Below are 19,022 nucleotides of genomic sequence, written 5' to 3' on the forward strand. Positions count from 1 at the left end.
GGTTCAGGCGTATGTGACAATGTGCAGGTGTCAGGAGTAAGTAATACAGGGTGTAGGGGTCAGATTATGTCATGTAGAGTGCAGGGATCAATCATAAGTATTGCAAAGTACTGGGGTCAGTAGTAAATACTGCAAGTAATGCAGAGTTTAGAGGTCAGTAATTAGAAATGCAGATTTCAGAGGTTAGCAATAAGTAATGCAAGGTTTAGAAGTAAGGATTAAAGTGACACTAAAGGTTTAGATTTTTTTTTAAAACGTCATACTTACCTGCTCTGTGCAATGGTTTTGCATAGAGTAAACGTGATCCTCCCCTTCTCAAGTCCCTAACTGCACTCCTGGCTCCTCTTGCCTGCTGAGTGCCCCCAAAGCAAGTTGCTTGTTTTGGGAGCAGTTGTGCGTGAGTAGCCTGTGTGTCTGAGACACACTAAGCGTGGTTTGGCCCCATCTCTGTGCCCTCTTCCTGGCTGTGATTGACAGCAGCAAGAGCCAATATTTCCCACTGCAGTATCTCAGCCACTGAGCAAGGAGAGACCTGGGACAGCCACTGCTCTCGTGCACATTGCTGGTCCAAGATCAGGATCAAGTAAATATAAGGTGGGGCTGAGGGGAGAGCTGCACACTGAAGGTTTTTTTACCTACATGCATAGAATGCATGAAGGTAAAAAACCTCCAGTCTTTAGAGCCACTTTAAGTAAAGAGTGCAAGGTCAATCGTAAGTAATACAGAGTGCAAGGGTCAATTATAAGTAATGCAGAGTGCAAGGGTTGGTGATAAGTAATGCATAGTTCAGGGGTCAGTAGTCAGTAATACAGAGTGCAGATGTCAGTAGTAAATAATGTAGAGTGCAGAGGTCTGGAGCAAGTAATGCAGAGCTCAGGGGTTAGTAGTAGGTAATGCAGAATGCAGGAGTCAGTAGTAAATAATGTAGAGTGCATGAGTCTGTAGAAAGTAATGCAAAGTTCAGGGGTCAGTAGCAAGTAATGCAAAGTGCAGGAGTCAGTAGTAAATAATGTAGAGTGCATGAGTCTGTAGAAAGTAATGCAGAGTTCAGGGGTCAGTAGTAAGTAATGCAGAATGCAGGAGTCAGTAGTAAATAATGTAGAGTGCATGAGTCTGTAGAAATATAATGCAGAGTTCAGGGGTCAGTAGTAGGTAATGCAGAATGCAGGAGTCAGTAGTATATAGTGTAGAGTGCATGAGTCTGTAGAAAGTAATGCAGAGTTCAGGGGTCAGTAGCAATAATGCAAAGTGCAGGAGTCAGTAGTAAATAATGTAGAGTGCATGCGTCTGTAGAAAATAATGCAGAGTTCAGTGGTCAGTAGTCAGTAATGCAAAGTGCAGGAGTCAGTAGTAAATAATGTAGAGTGCATGAGTCTGTAGAAAGTAATGCATAGTTGAGGGGTCAGTAGCAAGTAATGCAAAGTGCAGGAGTCAGTAGGAAATAATGTAGAGTGCATGAGTCTGTAGAAAGTAATGCAGAGTTGAGGGGTCAGTAGCAAGTAATGCAAAGTGCAGGAGTCGGTATTAGGTAATGCAGTGTACAGGGGTCAGTAATAAGCATAAGTTCCTGCCTCCCTTATTAAATCACCAGACCTGAAATCTTCCCACTGGATGAAAACGATCCAAGAAATCCCCATTCCTCCTCATGTTCTTGCTGGGCTTCCACAATCCCAACACCTGGGCCAACCCGCAGTACCCAAGTCTCAAACTAGCAGCTACTATAGGTACTGCCAAAGACAGTGCTGAAGGAGTTCTATGGGCAGACAGAGCCATACAGTGAAGCTGAGCAACTGCATAGAGAGAGACCTGCCTGAGAAGTGGCAAGCAGGGTCAGAAGCTGGCAGTCTACCTCTTAGATGGCTGTGATTGACTGGTTGTGAACCTCCCCAGTAGAGTGAGCAAGCATTGTATACTTGGGTTTTGCAAAAATGTTTGACACAGTTCCCCACACACGGCTAATGTGTAAGGTAAAGTCTACAGGCGTAAAAAAATCAGTATGTAAATGGATAGAAAACTGAGTAAAAGATCGTATTCAAAGAGTAGTGGTTAATGATTCATACTCTGAATGGTCTGGGGTCATCAGTGGTGTACCCCAAGGTTCAGTGTTGGGATCCTTACTTTTTAATATATTTATAAATGATAAAGGGTCTGGGATTAAAAATCCCATTTCAGTCCTTGCAGTTGACACCAAGCTGTGCAGTGGAATAACGTCCTTACAGGATGTCTCCAACTTACAAGCCGACCTCAATGCACTGTTTAATTGGGCAACTATGTGGCAAATGAGGTTTAATGTTGATAAATGTAAGGTTATGCACTTGGGGGCTAAGAATATGCATGCATCATGCATATTAGGGGAGTACAACTGGGGGAATCAATGGTGGAGAAGGATCTGGGAGTTCTGGTAGATCACAAGCTTAATAATGGCATGCAATGCCAAGCTGCAGTTTCTAAAGTGAGCAAAATCCTCTCTTGTATTAAAAGAGGTATAGACTCGAGAGAGAGAGATATCTTATTACCCCGGTACAAATCATTAGTAAGACCTCATCTGGAATATGCAGTTCAGTTTTGGGCACCAATTCACAAAAAGAACATTGGGGAACTGGAGAAAGTACAGAGAAGGGCAACCAAACTGATATGAGGCATGGAGGAGCTCAGCTATGAGGAAAGATTAGAGGAACTGAATTTATTCTCTCTTGAGAAGAGGAGATTAAGGGGGGATATGATCAACATGTATAAATACATCAGTGGTTCATATAGTGAACTCGGTGTAGAGCTATTCACCCTGAGGTCATCACAGAGGACAAGGGGGCACTCTTTACGTCTGGAGGAAAACAAAATTTAATCTCCTAACACAGAAAGGTTTCTTCACAGTAAGAGCTGTGAAAATGTGGAATAGACTTCCTCAAGAGTTGGTTCTGGCCAGCTCAGTGGATTGCTTTAAACAAGGTCTGGATTGTTTCTCAGAAACACAGAATATAACTGGATACGAACATTTATAGGTAAAGTTGATCCAGGGAATATCTGATTGCCTCTCGGGGGATCAAGAAGAAATTTGTTCCCCTGCAGGAGCAAATTGGATCCTGCTTTGCTGGGTTTTTTGCCTTCCTCTGGATCAGTGGTGGGTGTAGGATTGTAACTTTTTTTTTTGGTTGAACTAGATGGACTTTTGTCTTTTTTCAGCCATACTTACTATGTAACTATGTAATTGTGACACTATAGCAGGAAGTATGTTAAGCACAGGAAAAGCAGGTGAAGAGAAAGGAAAAAAAAGGCAAAAGAAACCTAATGCAGCCACTATATCTAAGGAATCATAAAGTGCAATATATTATGTTTGTTTTTTGCTTAGATACACCTTATTTTTTGCTTAGGGTTTCCCAACACTTAGGGATTAGAGGCCATTGTCCTGCCTTTACTTTCTTTGATGTTTGCCTGCTTGAGCTGAGATCTAGGAGGTTTCATGCTGTGTGCTCTTATATTGCAGGTGTCCAAATCATAGTACCTGTTCAGACAATATTTTTGACTGAAGTAAATGTTAGGTCAGTTTGTGATCTTACTATAGTATAATTTTAGTAGGGGATCAGGTGACCTCTAGAGGTATAATGTACACATTGCATTAGATACAGGGATCACGAAAAAGTAAGTCTATGATATGTACATTCAGGTAAATACTGTCCATTATTGTTTTATGCATGCATGCACATCCAGATTTACATATTGCTTGAAATGTGTTAAATGGGTGTACCTAGAATTTTGTCAAACTTACATATAGTTTCAAATATGTAAAACAGGTGCACCTGAGTATATTTACACATTTATATTGTAAAGCGCTGAGCAAACTGTTGGCGCAATATAAATCCTGTATAATAATAATAATTTATATTATAGGTACTTATATAGTGCCATCAATTTACACGGTGTGTTACATATATATTGTACATTCACATCAATGCCTAACCCTCATGGAGCGTGCAATCTAAGGTCCCTTACTTACATTCATACATACACATACTAGGGGCAATTTAGACAGGAGCCACTTAACCTACCAGCATGTCTTTGGAATCTGGGAGGAAACCGACGCAGACACAGGGAGAACATGCAAACTTCAGGCAGGTGGTGCTGTGGCTGGTATTCAAACCAATGACCCTAGTGCTGCCAGGCAGAAGTGCTAACCATTTAGCCACTGTGCTGCCCGTATAAAGAGTAGTAATTTGCGGGTTAGGTTTTAAAAGTGCTCCCATTAGACTCAGGATTGAAGGGACTATTTAAAAACGACATGCCATAATGGGAATATGGGTGCTGCTGTCATTGCATTCTACTTTTAGAAGTTGACAGTTCCTGGGGTCTCATGCTCTTCTTCAGCCACAACAACTCCATAAGTCACTGACCTGAAAGGAATATTTAGCTTTTAAAGTTGGAATGCCAAACTTGCACCTAGATGGGTGAGTCTGTAGTAGATTCTGAAGAAGAGCACCATAACCCAAGATTTCACAAAGTTTAGAAGTTGTCAAGGATATCACTTATAATATCTCTACCATAACAGGTATGTGTTCAGGCATTGGGTTGATGCCTAAAGGCATATAGGTTGTTCACGTTGCAAATTAACCTTACCATAGTTTAGTGCAGCCTCTTTCAACCAGGGTGGCCAGGCATCTGGGGGGGGGGGGCCTTGAGGTTTCTTCCGGGGTGTCTTGGCAAAATGTCTAAAAATTGCCAAATACTTGTATAAAAGCCAGCGGTGGATCAAGCCTGCCTTTTAGTTACACAAACCCACAGGTTTTCATTGTGCACCATTACGATCTTCTAACTGCCGGCATCCTGACAACCAATGACATCATCCGTTGATAAGGAGCATGTCAGTTGCCAGCACAGCATCCTTGTTTGACCCTCATTTGCCTCTCTCCATCAGTGCTGGGGTCACATTAGCTCAGTGATGGAGAAAAACTGAGGGAGAAGAGAAACATTGGAATACTAGTCAGTACTAGTCAGTGTGCAAAAGTGTATTTGCTTTGGAAGAATAAATCACCTCTGTCGTGTCCTACGTGTGTGGATGTTGCTGCATTATATAAAACTATAAGAGTCGTTTTTTATCATCTAGAATGGGGTGCCTCAAGACTGTCCATAATTTTAGTGGGTGCCTTGACATTGTCCATAATTTTAAAGGGTGCCTTGACTGAAAAAAATGTTGAGAAACACTGGTTTAGTGAATGAGTTGAAGCTCTTTCTGATCCAATCACGTGCGCGCAAGAATACTGCTTTTTTATTTTCCTTGCACATGATTGAGTATTCTTTGCAAAGTTTATTTTCACCACATCACAAAGCTGAGAGAAAACTCCCTTGCATAGTGAACATTCCCTTGCAAAGTGAACAGCCTATTTGCCTTTAGTAAATCAACCGCATTGACTGAGATGTTTTACATCCTGATTTACAGGAAGGCTCGTTTCCTTTTTGCACAGAGGCAATATTTTTACACATCATTAGAGATGGCATTGTATGCAGCTCCCAGAAGTGTTTCCTGTGGAGATATTCTAAGCTCGGTTTTGTTAACAGTATTTGGTTGGAAAAGCAAAAATAGAATCATTTGCATATTAAGTTGAGCGGATATCTTTTTCCTAAAACAAATCCCTATTATATATCCAGCTATGCCAAGCAACTTTCTAAATAAACCCCTTACCTCTGCCTAATTTGTGCTTGGAGAGCCCAGACCATTGTAAACATTTGCTTTTACATTTATGACCCATGGTTCGTTACTCATGCACCATCCTGAGACACTTATCCAAAATGTCTGACACCATTTTTGATTTAAAATACACATTAGGAAATGGTAAGGTGCATGTCTTGTTTTGATGAAGTGCTCTTTTGAGAGACAGAAAGAAACATGGAAGAAGGTATGATCCAGGGGCGGACTGACCATTTAGCCACTCGGGCCACCCTATTGCCCAGGGGCCCCATGAGTTGTCAGTCCGCCCCTGGTATGATCTCAGTCAGTCTGTCACTTAGTCCCCAGCCACAATGGATGCGACTTGGCTTGCGATCTGCATGCCATACAACTTGCAAATCGCATGGCAAGTCGCACCCTATTGTTCGCAACTACAGCTGTCATATTGGTGTGGTTCCGACGTAGTTGGAGCTGCACCGATTTTTAAAATAGTACATACACTACTTTTGGTGAGATTTGCATAGACATCTGTGTCAGATGTCTTGCAAATCGCACCTAAAATCGGCATGTCATCCAATTTTGAAATTGTGCGACTTCACTGTAAGTCGCACTATTTCAAAGTTTGGATCAGTGTGACCGGGGTGTTAATCTCTTTCCCTGCTCCTTTTTTGAACGGAATTGATATGCAGCAAACTTATAAATCCTATTCACTGAGTGAAAACAAGGAATGTATCTTCTTCAAAGACCTGTCAGATTTAGTGTTTGGTTTTCCCTGTCAGGATCCTTAAAAATGGTCCAGTATGCTGCAGGCAATAGATGTCAAAACTGGCAGAAGTACTAGCAAAAACTAAAAGTTATGCTGGTGCTGCAGTGGAGGTTATGAACCTGCCTATACTGTAGGATAGGGGTACGTAAGGGTCCAAAACTAGGTGGAATTATGCATCCTTTAGCAGATAAACAGTACATAAACAGATAAACAATATATATATATATATATATATATATATATATATGAGCTTAACGTGTTTGTAAACCTCAGACATGAAATATGAAAAGCATATCCCTCTACAGTGTGTCTCAAATAAGAGCACAAAGTGTCGTTTCTGTCTGCTGCTTCGTTACTCTGCTGTCAGCGTGAATCACTTCTGACCAGTTTTCCTGACAACAAGAGAAAAATGGTGACAGGAAAGGACCTCCAGCTCTGTTCCTGTGAGCTGAGTGGAGGCGGGGGGGGGGGTGTTCTCTTTCCTCCAATTAGCATTCAGGGCTGTCCTCACTGAGCTCTGCAGTGTGTAATTTCAGCTGTCTACCACATTTTTCTAAACTCTCAGACAAGCTTTATAAATTCAGCACTTTTCAGGGCAGTAGGGAAGATAAGATTGCAGATAAACAGGTACAACTTATGTAAGAGGATTTGCTTCATCTCTGTGTATCATTTGAGGCCAGTCACCTCACTGGATATAAGTATGGCTTTAACACACACAATTTAGGAATAGTCAGCAGCATGTTTTTTTTCTGCACAGTTGCTTGCCTGGAGTTCAGCTTTAATATCTGTATTATATGATGTGGAAATGTAGTAAAATGGTAAAATGTAATATCAGTATTGGAATACAATGGTTTCTAAACATTTGCTTTGGGACATCTGTAGCACCTGGATCCCCCCTACATTTAACGGATACATACACACGCCTATTTGTATGCCTATAATATTCATTAAGTATATTGTAAGTGACAGCACCTACAATGTTTGTATCTATATATAATCTGGATACAATTTCTAAGTACTTGGGTTTAGTCTTAACAACTGTCTGTGCTTTTCTTTCATTACAGGTTGCAATTATTGCAGGAAACTTTGAACTTGCTGAAATCATCAAAACCCACAAAGAATCCGACATTGGTAAGTGACAGAAAGAAACATCACACATTTATGCATACACACAAAAGATAGAATTCCACTGCATGTGCATGGGACTGTACCATTACAATATTCTGGTGCTTTCTTTTTCTCCTGAGTTCAAGTCATTATGGAAGTTTGTTAAGCCCTGTAGATTAAAAATCTGAGTATCTACAACTCTTTAGAACTCTGTGGTGCCTCCATGTAACAAATGTAAGTGGTTTCCCCAAATTCATCCACCTGTCAGATACAGATAAGTGAATTTGGGGAAAGCACGAACATGCCGCTACCCCCTTCCTACCTGTAGTTGGTTACCTTGGATGCCATTGAATTAACAGTCCGCAGGCTTCTAGAAAGCAGTAAAGCTGAAAGTGGGCAGAGATGAAGTTTCCCATCTGGTCCACTCGCCTTGTGATTGACAGCAGACAATGGGTGGATCTATAGCCAATTGACAGCCTACTGTTGGCTATAGAATCTGCCTACTGCCTTCTGACAATCACAAGGAGAGAGTGGACCTGATGGGGAACTAGTCCCTCAGCTTGCCCATCATACTCTGCCCACTGTCACCTTCACTGTTTGCTAGGAGCCTGTCAACTGTTAAGCCAATCCCAACCAATGACAGGTGGAGATGGCAGGGGGTAGTTGAGGCATGCTGCTCTGCTACACAGAGTACAGAAACAGGCACACTGCCTGTCTCTATACTCCAACTTAGTGTTGGTCCTATTTACCTCTAAATGTGCTACCCACAAACTAGAGGTATGAGAGGCGTTCATGTCAAACCAGGACTTTTAATTATACAGGTATAAAAAGAGATGCTAGCGTGGCAGTACTTCATGTAGTAGTAAGTTGCAAGTGTGTCCTATTACTGATAGGTGGCTCACATGTTGAGGGCCAGTCCAGAGACCGTTAATCAAGATGGCAGACAGCAGCAATAATGCGTGCATGGAACAGCGTGTGGTGATGAAGTTTCTTGTGAACGAAGGCATAAAGCCTGCAGATATCTACAGAAGACTTCAAGCACAGTACGGTGATGAGATGTTCAGCCGCAGTAAGACATTGCAATGGTGTAAATGTTTCAAAGATGGCCATACGTCCGTCAGTGATGATCCTGGCTGTGGTGGATCCCAGCCCACAGCAGTCATTCCTGTGAACATTCAGCATGTGGAACTCCTGATTCTGTATAATTGATGCATAACGTGACGTGAAATTGCACAAGAGACTAATCTTTCTGTCGTCAGCAATTCAGCACTGATGACAAAGTGAAGCAGGCTGTCCTAGGATGGTTCAGGAGTAATGACAAATATTTCTATGCCTAAGCTTTCCAGGCATTAGTTAAATGCTGGGATAATTGTATAAATGTAGCAGGGTAGTATGTAAAAAAATAAATGCAATTTCCACTCCTTGAAATGTGTTCTTTTATTATATAAACTCAAATGTCCCGGTTTGACTTGAACCCCTCTCGTAATTCATTTTGAATTTGGTACAGCCATAGTGCTTCTTTGTAAAATTCACACTATTAAAGCAGTAGTAAACCGCATCAAGAAAAAAAAATCCTGCAAGGCAAAGGCATAATATGCTAGTATGCATTGCATACTAGCACATTATGAAGGACTTACCTTGAAACGAAGGCCTCTAGCGGAGCACTGTCACAGCTCCCCGGGTATCCATCTTCACCCAGTCTTCCTTGCGGGTTCGCATGCTCTGGCCAACTGACTACCTGAGTCGTGATGACGTCACTCGCGCGCATGCATGCTGGAGTCCCTGGCCACGGCACAGTGCTCTGAAGGAATGGCACGGGTATGCTGTACCTTCAGAGCGCATGCGCCAAATATCAAAATGGGCTAATATAACGGTTCACGTTTAGGAGATATTAATTTTACCTACAGGTAAGCTTTATTATAAGCTTACCTGTAGGTAAAATTATTAAAGACGAGTTTTCTACCACTTTAAGAACTACCTGATTCTCTTGCATGTTTTGGTAAAACTGCCAACACAAGTGGCAGGTTTTCATTTCTGCAGGTCATAGCATATATAGTAGTAGTTAGTTACATTCATCTGACCTCTTTCTATTACAATTGAAATGTTTTACTGAATATTCAAGCAGTTTTTTTGGTTCTACCAAAGAATTGAAAAAGCTGCATGGATAATGAGCAAAATGTCTTTAATATTACAGAGCAAAGGTAGTTGAATGTGCTTAAATCCTTATACAGAATGCATAGTTATATAGAATGCATAAACATAAATATATCTTTTGTAGTCTGTTTTTCCTCATTCTTTCCTGTCTCTATTATTCTTAAATTTCTCCTTTTTATTTGTCTACTTCAGTGCCTTTTCGGGAGACTCCAACTTACACAAAACGTAGACGTGTTGTGAGCTGTGTGGGTCTCTCATCCCCACGTTTTCTGCAGCGGTCTGCCAGTGATAACAATCTCAATTCAGATGGAGCACATTACTCTCCAGTGCCCTCGCTTCGCGGTCTACCCCCACAGTTGCTCTCCCAGGGGCCTGAAGTCTCCGGCGGTGCAGCAGTGGGGGATAGTAGCCTTGCGAGCACTGCCAGCTCCCGCAGCACACACAGCCGCTCCCCGTCATTACATCGTGCAAGAGAAGAGAGGGATGGTGACAGCCACACACTTCGAAGAGGACGAGGAAAGAGCAGGTGAGAGACAATATACAGAAAAATGAAATTGTCCACCTACTAGGTCAGAGCATAAAGCAATTTTAAATGTTTGAAAAGCAAAGGTAAGATTGAGCTGATATACCAACCAAAAGTAAACAAGTGGAAAACATGGACAATTTAGACAGCATATAATGAAAATGCTAAGCAGAGATTACCTTTAGTGAAAACAGCATGTCAGTAGATCCAGAGATATAAGCGGTTGAAGCTGTATACACTTACCCTGTAAAAGTTGAGCTTCGTTCTTCTTTCCCACCACCTAGTCTATAATTCCTCACTCAGGAGCCACAGGTGCTACGTACAGTTGCTCATTGAAATCAGTATCTGTACGCAAGTATAAGTCAGCACTTGCATGACCACAGATATGTGTATAGACGTATGACTCTGGATGCAGACTGCACATTTGCAGTATTACCAGCGTACACCCATGTACAGCAGCAAACAACCATTGACTTCAATGAGTTGCTGTAGAAAGCACCCATGGTTCTTTGGTGGGAAAATCCGTCCAAATTTTACGCCATAAGGCCCCATGCGTCTGTGTGCATCAGGTCCCAAAGGCAGAAATGGGCAAGGCAAAGTTCTGCTATTACAGAAAAAGTTAAGGTTTGCAAATAATTTCCGCTACGCTTTATCTCTAAATATACTCATTATTTTGTCTTTTTGACTGTTGTCAGTGAAGGTGATCTCTGCTTATGCATGTTTTCATTGTATGCATAGTCTAAATTGGCCAGGTTTGTGGTAGGTAGACTCAAAATTCAAACGGCTTTATGTATTTGTCCTAATTAGTGAAGAACTAGGGCATGTTCAGACTAGGATCAGAACCCATGTGTGTGAGCCCACCAGGAAACTGTCACCTGTACTAAGCCAAGCATCTGCATGGGGCGTGTATACGTGCAGCTCCAGTTTGGGGAATTATTGTAAATGATTGGCCCCTACAGGTGATGGCCTCCTGGTGGGCTCACACACTTAGGTTTGGATCCTAGTCTGAACATGCCCAAGTTCATCACTTGTCCTGATTTTCTTCCAGCATGCTTTTTTTCTGTGCATTTCTTTTCCATTCATACTGACCTCAATTATATATATTCATTCACATCTGCACCTGTAATGAAAAGCTACAACAATCCATATGAGACCATTACGCGCCTGAATTTTTTTGCAAATGTAATCGTGGTGTAGGAGGTAGTGTGGGAAGTAGAAAGATAAAGCATACGGGTGATGGAGATTGCAACAAGTGAAAGGGTTAGTAGAGTTGGATGCAAAGAGGTTTTACTAGCTAAATCTGAGACAGGTGTGTGCTTCTTACTATCCTCTCATAAATAGGGTAACAAAATGATATGACCTGGCAGAGAGCTCAGTTACCATTATTGTATGAACCTGTTTACAGACATCTGATACTATTACTGTCTGAATGCTTCTGTTTTTTGAGCTCCTGAGTGCATTGCGTATACTGCAAGTGTACACCAGAGGTGATTGTCAGTACGTACCTGCACATTTACCCTAGAAAAGTCATCTCTGAATGACACCTTAGACACTACAGCAGAACCAGAAGAGGTCAGATGGTTTTGGACACAATGCCAGACACCTGATTCTGTGCCCTCAGTGAAAGAAGATCTTATGTGATGCTGGTGTTAAGAAAACACTTTATGCTTGTGATGTTTATCTGAATATATCATCATTGAAATTGTTACATTATATTATAATAACACTTGACTGGACAGGTACTTTAAAATTAAAAGAAAAAGAGTTGCATGTATTACATTTCATAGGAATGACCACAAAAACAGATCAATAGACAGGGCAGGAGATACAGTAACTGCTTCTCCAGGCATCTGTACCATACTTTTGTAGTTGATCAATATAGAAAAGATGTGCTCATGCTTTGCTGAATCCTAGTGACTTACTATGATAGCTGAAATTTAGAACATTTGTGGAAGGGAATACACCACCAAATGCATTGTAATGATGTGTATCTTATGTCCTGTAGATTGCTACTTCATTTAAAAATCCTCCCTTTGTGCCGCCGGTTACAGCCTAGAGTGGCAAACCACTTCCTGCCCCGTCTTCCATTCACAAATCTCTTACTATTATTGTCCCACAATGCAATGTGTTCTGCGAATGGAGGAGGAGCTGGTGAATGACAGGATCTGCCCTGCTCATTCACAGAATGTGTTGCATTGTGGGGCAATAATAGTGTAAGTTCTGCAAATGGCGGAGGGAAGGAGGAAGGAGGAAGGAAGGAGTAGATGAACGGTGTAAGTCCTTCACACTTGCAGCAACTGATGTTAAACCCTTCAGCATCGGAAGATCGCCACTTTGGGCAGTATCTGGTGGCATGAAGGAAGGATTTTTACATGACGCATAAGCCTGTAGGACATGAGATACACTCCATGATAGGTAATTAATGTGTTTGGTGCTATACCCAAAGAAAATAATATTCTCAAACTTCAGCTTTAGGCCTTATCCACATGGACGCTGAGATTCATAGTCTGTGAATGGGTCATATATTGATGCAGCTTATGCCACCAGGTGTAACAGGAAGCCCTGTTAAGTTTAAGAGAATGCAGTGGCTGCACAGGCACAACCCCAATTTGGCAGGGATGCAGGTGTGGGTGAGCAATCCCGAATGCAGGCAGCCATTGTATATCCATAGACTTGAATGGGCTATGTACACACAGCACCTGGCGGCTCAAGGCTCGTAAAAACACGGCCCATTCATGGACTGCAGTTCTCAACTCCTGTGTGAATAAGGCCTTACGTAAGAAAAGTATGTATTATGATCACATACTATATTTTTAAATAATATCGTGTTCATCTTAAAAAAATAAGAGAGGTGCTAGTGTCCCTGTCCGGTCTCTGCAAGGTCAGCACTCCTTGTGTAGATTAAAGGTTAGGAGCTGCCATGTTAGATCAGAATCACAGTGATTTTGGTTTTCTGTTTCCCTCCCTGCCTGAAGGCTTTTGAGACTGCAGACTAATTGAGGTCTGTGTATTAGACATGATCAGAATATTAGGAAGATTTATAGATATGGGCTGTCTTATCAGTTTGGTATTTTCTTCAGTGCTGTGATGAAAGGAGTGGGATTTTATGGAGAGGGCCAGACCCTTTCCATTAGACCCTAACACAGGTAATGATTATATATATTTCACTTGCTTTAAATGTCTGAGTGGGCAATGTAGGTAATATATTTTTCATACCAAATTCATATAAAATATTGGAACTGCTACAGGCTCAACACAAGCTCAGTCAGCTCAGTGTTGCTCCTCCATGTCTTGACTGCTTCTCTGAAATACACATATTGTATTCTCCACTCTAGTCCTTGGACCCCTTCTCTTCTCCATCTACACCTCCTCCCTTGGCAAACTCATACACTCCCACGGCTTCAATTACCACCTCTACGCTGATGATACTCAAATCTACCTATCCACCCTTCACCTCACCCCCACATTCTCCGCCCGCATCACTCACCTCCTAAACAACATCTCTGACTGGATGTCGCTCCATTTCCTCAAGCTCAACCTCTCCAAAACCGAGCTTCTCGTCTTCCCCCCAGCCCGCGCCCCTCCCCCATCCTTTCCATCACTACCAACACCACCACCATCAATCCCGCCCAGCAAGCCAAGGTCCTTGGCGTCATTCTGGACTCAAACCTTTCCTTTCAACCTCATATCAAATCACTTACAAACACATGCAGGCTCCACCTCCGGAACATCGCCAAGATACGCTCCTTCCTTACCCCAGACACCACTAAACTACTCGTACACTCCCTGATTATCTCACGCCTTGACTACTGCAACTCCCTCCTCACCAGCCTACCCCAGTGCAAACTCTCCCCGCTTCAGACCATCCTGAACTCAGCTGCCAGACTCATCCACCTCACCAGCCGCTCCACCTCTGCCACCCCCCTCTGCCTCTCCCTCCACTGGCTCCCCATTGCCCAACGCATTAAATTCAAATTGCTCACCCTGACCTATAAGGCCATTCACAACACTGCCCCTAACTACCTCACCGACCTGATTCCCAGGTACCACCCTACCCGTACCCTTCGCTCTTCACAGGACCTCCTTCTGTCTTGCTCCCTGGTCTCCTCCTCCCACGCACGACTGCAAGACTTCTCCAGGTCCTCCCCCATCCTCTGGAACTCACTACCCCAATCCATCAGACTGTCACCTTCCCTCCTCACCTTCATGCACTCCCTGAAAACCCACCTCTTCAGGGAAGCCTACCCCACCCTCACCTAACAGCCGCTGCCCTTCCCTCCTCTTACCACTCCATCCCCCACAGCCATTTCCTCCTGTACCACTACCCCCTCCCTCCTAGATTGTAAGCTCAAAAGAGTAGGGCCCACTTACCCCTTGTGTGCTGTTTGATGTTACTGTACTGTTTCATGTATTGTCCCCCCCTCTATTGTACAGCGCTGAGCAAACCCTTTGGCGCTATATAAACTCGATAAATAAATAAATAAATATTGACCCCAAACCTGGCCTTGCCATATGCCATTGCCTCTGTATACAGTGAGGAACAGAAGTATTTGAACACCCTGCGATTTTGCAAGTTCTCCCACTTAGAAATCATGGATGGGTCTGAAATTCACATTGTAGGTGCATTCCCACTCTGAGAGACAGAATTTTTAAAAAAAAATCAGGAAATCACATTGTATGATTTTTAAAGAATGTATTTGTCTTTCACTGCTGAACATAAGTATTTGAACACCTGAGAAAATCAGTGTTAATATTTGGTACAGAAGCCTTTGTTTGCAATTATAGAGGTCAAACGTTTCCTGTAGTTCTTGACCAGGTTTGCACACACTGCAACAGGGATTTTGGCCCACTCCTCCACACAGATCTCCTCTAGATCTGTCAGGTTTCGGGGCTGTCGCTGAGCAACATGGAGTTTCAGCTCCCTCCAAAGATGTTCTATTGGATTTAGGTCTGGAGACTGGCTAGGCCACTCCAGAACCTTGATATGCTTCTTACGGAGCCTCTCCTTGGTTATCCTGGCTGTGTGCTGATCGTTGTCAGGTTGGAAGACCCAGCCATGACCCATCTTCAATGCTCTGACTGAGGGAAGGAAGTACAGTTGTCCTGTCCCCTTCGCAGAAAAGCACCCCCAAAGCATGATGTTACCACCCCCATGCTTCACAGTAGGGATGGTGTTCTTGGGATGCAACTCATCCTTCTTTTTCCTCCAAACACAACGAGTGAAGTTTAGACCAAAAAGTTCTTCTTTGGTCTCATCTGACCACATGACTTTCTCCCATGCCTCCTCTGGATCATCTAGATGGTCATTGGCAAACTTCAGATGGGCCTGGACATGTGATGACTTGAGCAGGGGAACCTTCCGTGCAATGCATGATTTGAAACCATGACGGCGTAGTGTTCTACTGACAGTGACCTTTGAAACTGTGGTCCCAGCTCTCTTCATGTCATTGACCAGCTGCTCCCTTGTAGTTCTGGGCTGATTCCTCACCTTTCTTATCATCAGTGATACCCCACAAGGTGAGATCTTGCATGGAGCCCCAGTCCAAGGGAGACTGACAGTCGTCTTTAGTCTCTTCCATTTTCTAACAATTGCTCCAACAGTTGATCTATTTTCATCAAGCTGCTTGGAAATTGCCCCGTAGCCCTTTCCAGCCTTGTGGAGGTCCACAATTTTGTCTCTGGTGTATTGTGACAGCTCTTTGGTCTTGTCCATGGTAGTAGTTGGTGTCTGACTGACTGTGGGGTGGACTGGTGTCTTTAAAGAGCTCAGACAGGTGCTACTAAGTTAGATTAATGAGTGGAGTAGAGGTGGACTTTTGAAAGGCACAGTAACAGGTCTTTGAGTGCCAGACTTTTTGCTGTTTCTTAGGTGTTCAAATACTTATGTTCAGCAGTGCAAGACAAATAAATTCTTTAAAAATCATACAATGTGATTTCCTGAATTTTTTTTTAAATTCTGTCTCTCAGAGTGGGACTGCACCTACAATGTGAATTTCAAACCCCTCCATGATTTCTAAGTGGGAGAACGTGCAAAATCGCAGGGTGTTCAAGTACTTCTGTTCCTCACTGTATACAGCAAAGTCTCCTGTCATCCAGTCTTTTATTTCTTGTTTATACAACTTTTTCATTTAACGAAAAAGTACAAGGCAATCTTAGAGAATTTAAATGGATTCTGTTCAGGCAATTAACTTACTACTGATTTTAACTACATTTTTTTGCACAGTGCTTGGTAGTCTAAAGGTTCTGGATCACACAATAATCCATTGGGGGAACATTGGGGAAGTGGAGAAAGTACAGAGAAGGGCAACTAAACTTATACGAGGCATGGAGGAGCTCAGCTATGAGGAAAGATTAGAGGATCTGAATGTATTCTCTCTTGAGAAGAGGAGATTAAGGGGGGATATGATCAACATGTATAAATACATCAGTGGTTCATATAGTGATCTCGGTGTAGAGCTATTCACCTTGAGGTCATCACAGAGGACAAGGGGGCTCTCTTTACATCTGAATGTTAAGTAATTTAATCTCCAAACACGGAAAGGTTTCTTCACAGTGAGAGCTATGAAAATGTGGAATAGGCTCCTTCAAAAGTTGGTTCTGGCCAGCTCAGTGGATTGCTTCAAAAAAGGCCTGGATTGTTTCTTAGATACACAGAATATAACTGGATGCTAACATTTATAGGTAAAGTTGATCCAGGGAATATCCAATTGCCTCTTGGGGGATCAGGAAGGATTTTTTTTCCCTGCAGGAGCAAATTGGATCATGCTTTGCTGGGGTTTTTTTGCCTTCTTCTGGATCAACTGTGGGTGTAGGATTATAACTTTTTTTTTTTCTTTCTATGGTTGAACTGGATGGACTTTTGTCTTTTTTCAGCCAGACTATGTTTATGGGGGGCAGCCCAGAGTACCGAGTGCTTTTGGGGAAACCACAATTAGACATTAACATGTTTGTTCTTGGCCAGTAAATTAGACCTTATGCACATGGACGTTTAGGAGGTTCGATGTGCTGAAGCGTAAAATCACTTGCCCTTTCTTGTACTCAGGGAACCACATGTGCCACATACAGCTGGCAATACAAGTGAATGGTTGTATGTGGTCATGGCTCGGGTAAACGCTGATTGTTTATGCATTTATTGTTAATGTATCTCTTTTTATGATGGTATTATAAGCTGCTATTCACTCTTACGGCTTCCCCAGGACCCTACATACACACCAAGCAAATTTATATTGCTTGTGTCTGTTATTGTTTATGCACTTTATTTTTTTGTTGTCTTGCTTGAATACTGACACTGATCCAGGATATTAAAGTAGGCCTTTCCTTTGCCAATGTTTGCAGAAATCACTGCCAAATGTGAACTATTCAGTTTCTAAACAACTCACCAATGCAAAAGTCTCTTTCCTGAGACCCAGTTAATTCCCTACTGGCCCTCTCACACAGGTTAGAGAAGGTGAAGCGAGACTGTCAATCACAGCCCAAACATCAATTATTCTCTCTGCATAGGTCAACAATAAGTTGGAGTGGTTAGAAATGGGGGTTTAGCTGTTAACTTTTGACAAAAAATCAATTTATGAATATCCGTAACAGTGCTGTTGCATGTTTTTGGGAAAGAAACATAACCTTTGAAACATCTGATGCAGTAGATTATGTCGCTTTGCTTGGGGAATGGAAAGGTTCTCTTTAAACACCCATAGATCTTCATTGTATCTTTCTTGAAAAAGTATACTTATAATACTAAAATGTCAAGGAAACGTTAACCGTGTTTGTCTGTTCATATATATAAAAAGGAACTGTTGTTGTCAAGCTTTTTTCCAACCTCTGCTATTTTTATGAATTCATCTCACATTTACCTGCTTCCCGCTGTGTTTGGTTGGTCCCTAGAGATGTAAACGTTATTGGGAGAGTCCTCAGAAGAAGTGACAGGGGTCATGACCATTAAAACACATCAGAAATCGGCAAGCTGCCTGAAGCTGAGTCCAGTTCATGAAGGATTCTCATGTAATCAATATCAAGAAGCTGGGTGGATAATTATTTTTTTAACCCTTTCAAAATATTAATAAAATGCAAAATTGTTCAACCTGGGAGTTGTAAAATGTGTGCAATTTGGGAGCTAGTTAAGACCCCCTTAGGAGCCTGCAAACACATTTAAAGTATAATTAAAGGCAAAACTTTTTTTTCGTTTTGGGTAGAGTGGACATGGATTACAACACCTGTTAAGTTTTTATTGTAGTCTCTGCCCTCATTAGGGGGATTCACCCTCTCTATTTGTTCTGTTTACCATAATCATTGCAAGTGAAAATAAAAAAAACCCAAATTTGAGTTGTCTCCAGAAAAGTAATAGAGGGTACATTTTCAGATGGGGACACTAGCGCTGGTAACCTGAGAGTCCCCAAGAAATCCCCTTTGTTTGCAGAGATTTTCTCACTTCCTGTTTTGGCTAGGACAGAAAGTAAAGGTAAATCTCCCCAATGGGGATGTCAAAATATAAACTGGCAGAGGTTATAACCCTCCCTTACTGTGTCCAAAATGGAAAAAATTTTTTGCCTATAGTTCTTCTTTAAAGCAATCCTATCTTGAATCCAGAAAAAAGTACCTACCCTTTCTTTTGGTGTATATTGGGCACCTTCCAATTTTTTAACACACAAGTAGTGGCACTGCCCACCACCTTGAGCCCTGCTATCACTTACCTAAGATCATGCACCAAAATGCAACTTTTCCTGCAAAACTGATTTGTGCATGTTGTCAGGCACAGGCCCCTGGTATAGTGCTCATTGAGCACTGCCGTGTGGGAGGGCAGAGTGAGTGTAACTTTTTTCTAC

General features: G+C 42.2%; 1 protein-coding gene across 3 annotated transcripts in view; it reads left to right on the top strand.

The window, feature by feature from the left end:
- The window catches only part of SHANK3 (SH3 and multiple ankyrin repeat domains 3), a 464,876-nt gene that overhangs the window by 289,036 nt on the left and 156,818 nt on the right, over window positions 1-19,022 (top strand). For all 3 annotated transcript variants that reach the window (XM_089655308.1, XM_089655310.1, XM_089655309.1), the window contains 2 exons: window positions 7,487-7,553; window positions 9,876-10,209. In XM_089655308.1, coding sequence (XP_089511434.1) covers window positions 7,487-7,553; window positions 9,876-10,209 — 401 coding nt within the window. The remainder of the gene's footprint in view (window positions 1-7,486; window positions 7,554-9,875; window positions 10,210-19,022) is intronic.

The sequence above is a fragment of the Staurois parvus genome, unplaced genomic scaffold (assembly GCF_062004578.1).
Source record: "Staurois parvus isolate SC_StPar_1 unplaced genomic scaffold, SC_StPar_1.0 ptg000832l, whole genome shotgun sequence".
Classification (NCBI taxonomy): domain Eukaryota; kingdom Metazoa; phylum Chordata; class Amphibia; order Anura; family Ranidae; genus Staurois; species Staurois parvus.